The 3,994-nt window shown below is 32.1% G+C and overlaps 1 protein-coding gene across 1 annotated transcript; it reads right to left on the bottom strand.

Annotated features, from left to right (window-relative positions):
- Positions 1-1,020: 1,020 nt before the first annotated feature.
- Positions 1,021-3,229, bottom strand: LOC102586433 (D-inositol 3-phosphate glycosyltransferase 1-like). The gene has a single exon (XM_006360590.2). It carries the CDS (start codon positions 3,046-3,048, stop codon positions 1,531-1,533), a length of 1,518 nt encoding a protein of 505 aa, XP_006360652.1. The 5' UTR covers positions 3,049-3,229; the 3' UTR covers positions 1,021-1,530.
- Positions 3,230-3,994: the final 765 nt, after the last annotated feature.

Below are 3,994 nucleotides of genomic sequence, written 5' to 3'. Positions count from 1 at the left end.
ATATTGGAGGGACTTATCATGTAAATATTAATTACACTTTAGTCCTTGGAGAGTAGTATAAATAGAGGTGCCACCATTTGCAAAGGCACCAAGCAAGTTGTAGCAATCTTCCAAAGCCTAATACAAAGCCTTCTTCAAAAAGCTCTCTCTTTGCTCTTTCCAAAACTTTCCTTAAACATTCTCTTAGCAAACCAAGTCCTAAAGGCTTCCTTGAGTTTACAAGAAGCTTGAAAGATTAGTGAGTAAACCGTCAAGGGCCGCACGGATCTTTAGCCATCACTCTAAGTCCGTGACAGTATGCCTATATATTCTAACGCCTCACTTGAATATGATTGAAGTAGCTGGTTGACGTGTAACTCGAGATTGATTGTTGGACATTTGATTTGTCATTATGACTGCCCAAGTTTGAAGGCTCCTTGCGACATAGTAGGAAAAAACCTTCTCTATTCTCCCTTGATTACAAACAAGACGTTTCTTCGTATTTTGGTCTCTACGTATCGCGGTATGCTCAACTCTTTTCACTTTTTCACTCTATATAACAACAATCATTTTTATTATAACAATATATATTCTTAATAAAATTACTCCTTTAATTTATAACATCTATCTTTTTCTTAGTGATACAATAGTCAACCATCTTTTATACAAATAAAATCCTTAAGATTATCACTAATAAGTGTAGAGATTTTGGTAAATATTTTAATAGTTTAACATACGGATTTATGATAAAAAAAAATAGTATTACTATTCTTATTATTTTTCAACTCAATCTTTATACAAAGTGTTGATTTTTGTGCATCTTTTTGGTCTTTAAACAGTTAATTTTTTATTTTATTTTAATATCAAATACTCAATAGTCTTCAATACCATTTCAATGTTAACATGTGCCATTACTTGGAAAGAGTGTAATGTGAGTAACAAATTACTAATTTGACGGTGGTGCATTTAGCATGAAGGTTAAGTAATTAATATTGTTCCATATTTTTATTTGTTATTTTTAATATATTAAAAAAATATAATTATTCTCTTGTTTTATCCTTAACATAATTATTTATTTCTCAAATCTTTTCTTCAGAGAGGTAAGACTACACACCAATTAATATAGGTATTTTGATAAAATATTTATATTAATCGGAAGAAAAAATGAACGGAGGGAGTATTTTCTAATATACAAACCTGAGTTGGAATCCAGTTCCAATACAAGCAGTTAAGTTTCCTTTATTTTAAGCTTAGTTAAGCAAAATGAGTTGAACTTTTGAAAGATGCTAAGAAAAACATATTTAGCTCAAGAGGTAAGGACCGTCCATACCATATATATAAGGTGTATAATTTCCCGTCCCAAACCAGATGTGGGGCTGAACACTCATTCACATGTCCAAGATTGAGCATCTGGACTCTGGAGCATGGATGATGTAAGATCAAAATCCAATATCAAATAAACAATGAATTAAGAAAATCAAGACTTCAATATCATAACGAAAAATGAACCTTGAACCTAACTAACTGACTTTCAGGTTTCATATATTCCTATCAATCCATCTCTTGATGAGGTTGATAGACACAATAATCTTCGCTCTTCTGTTGTTTTTCCTCATTGTTACCTGAAATACAAAGAAATAGCCTCTCATACGCCGCAACCATTTTTGTTGCAGTAAACATCTTCAACCCTCTCTCCCTAGCAAACCCGCCTTTTTTCTCCAGATTTTTCTTTCCCCCTTCCCAAACTTCATACAAAACTTTCTTCAATTCGCTTACTGTAGGTGAAAATGTATAGCCCATATCTTCGTTGACAATAATAGAACCAGTAAAACTTGCTAGTTTTGTCGCCACCACAGGCTTACCTGTTAAAAATGCTTCCAATGGTACTTGATCTAAACCTTGAGCTCGTAAAGTTGGATGTACAAATATATCTATTGCATTATAAAACTCCGCCAATTGAGCACGTTCTAATGGTCCTAAAACCATCACATTTGGTCCTAGCTCTTTGTATCGATCACCCCATGGACCATTTCCAGCTATTAGGACGATCACACTGTCCTTAAATGTCGAGTTCTCTAGGAAGATTTGTTGTAATGCTTCAAACATTAATGGATGTCCTTTATCTTTAACCAATCTACCCGATAATCCTAGGATTATCGATGACCCTGATCTATCTTGATTGATACCTAATTTCAATAGAAAATCATTGCCTTTTGAGACATCTGGTTTAAAAATTTCCTCATCTACTCCATTTAAGATGATATGAACGCGTTCTTCTGGGATCATATAGATCCTTTTAAGTACATCTCCAACATGATCACTCGTGGCAACATGGTGAGCATAGTATTGAAAGAACTTTACCTCTTCAACAACTTTCATCATTTTGCCATCACTAATCACTTGCTGTGACGATGAATCTAGAGGATTTCTTACGAGTTCTTGTATGATATCAGAATGTATAGTCTCATAAGCAATTCCATGCCAGCTAACCGCAACATTATTCAGGTAACTACTTGATTTTGTTAGTCTGAGACCTACACTCTCTGAATGTATAACATCAAAGGCCTTTGTCGCGTTTTCTTCTAAAAATTGCTTCCAAGCAACAACTTGATTTAGATATCCTGAACCTATTGGCCTTGAGATGTGAAAATGGAGATTACTCATGATACTTGGAATATTCGCGGATGAAGAAGTTGTGAAGATGTGAAGGTCATGTCCGCGTTTAGCTAAGGCAAGATAGAGTGTTAAGGCGTGTCGTTCCATACCTCCAGCTTGGTTTTTTTCTGGCCATTTCCTAACAAAGAGACCAATTTTAAGGAGTCTTGTCTGAGGTGTACGACGTTGTTGTTTTGATGAAAAGACAAGTTGGTTCCAAGCTTTTGGAAATTTGAGGAGATTAATTGGTTCCATTGATAACATTTCTTTGTTATTTTCTACTTGATTATGACAATAGCCATAACCAATTGAATAAGACCAATAGAGAAGAGGAATGGATGAGAAGATTGATAAAAAAACAAGAATAGAACAAGAAGATCTGAAATTGAAAGAAGTGGTTTGATGTTTTGCCATGACAAGAAGATGGAGTAGGAAGCAAGAAGATATTAAAGTGTACCATCACTATATCAAGCGTTTTGCTAGATTAAATGTAATTTATCTTTGTGATATGACTCAGTTTCTGATACTTTCCTTATATTTTAAAATCAAACACTTACACCCATTATATCACTATCAGAAATAAAGGTTTTTTTCCTTCGTGAATCACTAAAAAAATTTGTGCTATCAAATATGATTTGACATAATACATAAATATACTCTTTAACTTGGTCTCAACTCATATTTATGCCCTTTAATTCTGGGTGTTCACAAGTAGACACTTAAATTTGTATAAAGTTGAACAAATAGACATACACGTCCTACGTGCACACCCAAAGTTGAATGATATAATTGTGAAATGAAATCAAATTAAAAGGCATATTTATGTATTGTGTCATATGATTTTCCTACTTATTTTTTGCCTAATTAGTTCACTGAAAAAATGCATAATATATGGAAAATAGATTCTTACGGAATAGTAGGAAGTGTCCTATTTTTTTTTATATGGAACCATGACTATTTTTTCTTTTCACAGTAATTCAATTAAAATATATTAGGAAGTGTCCTAATTCTTTTTATATGGAAACATGACTATTTTTTTCTTTTCACACTAATTCAATTAAAATATATATAGAAATAGCTACTTGACATTTTTCATCAGGAAAATAGTAATTTTTTAGTAGTGGAGATCTTACATGTACAAACCTCCATGAGATTTATGTGTAACCAAGTATATTTAAATGTAACTATTAAACAACAATTAAAACTAAAATAAAATGTTTCTACGAAAAGAAACGAATTTATTCGTGCCTTCAATAAAAAAAGAATAATTTTCTTAAAAATGTTTATCTTTTGAAACTTATAAATATAGTAAATAATCATAACTACATATTTTAAAAATGTTTATCTTTTGTAACATATA

Source organism: Solanum tuberosum, unplaced genomic scaffold, assembly GCF_000226075.1.
Source record: "Solanum tuberosum cultivar DM 1-3 516 R44 unplaced genomic scaffold, SolTub_3.0 scf00328, whole genome shotgun sequence".
Taxonomy (NCBI): Eukaryota; Viridiplantae; Streptophyta; class Magnoliopsida; order Solanales; family Solanaceae; genus Solanum; species Solanum tuberosum.
This window is presented reverse-complemented; position numbering and strand designations above follow the sequence as displayed.

Bases quoted from the DNA above. Each gene is read 5' to 3' on its own strand.
- LOC102586433 (XM_006360590.2), bottom strand. From the start codon at position 3,048: ATGGCAAAACATCAAACCACTTCTTTCAATTTCAGATCTTCTTGTTCT.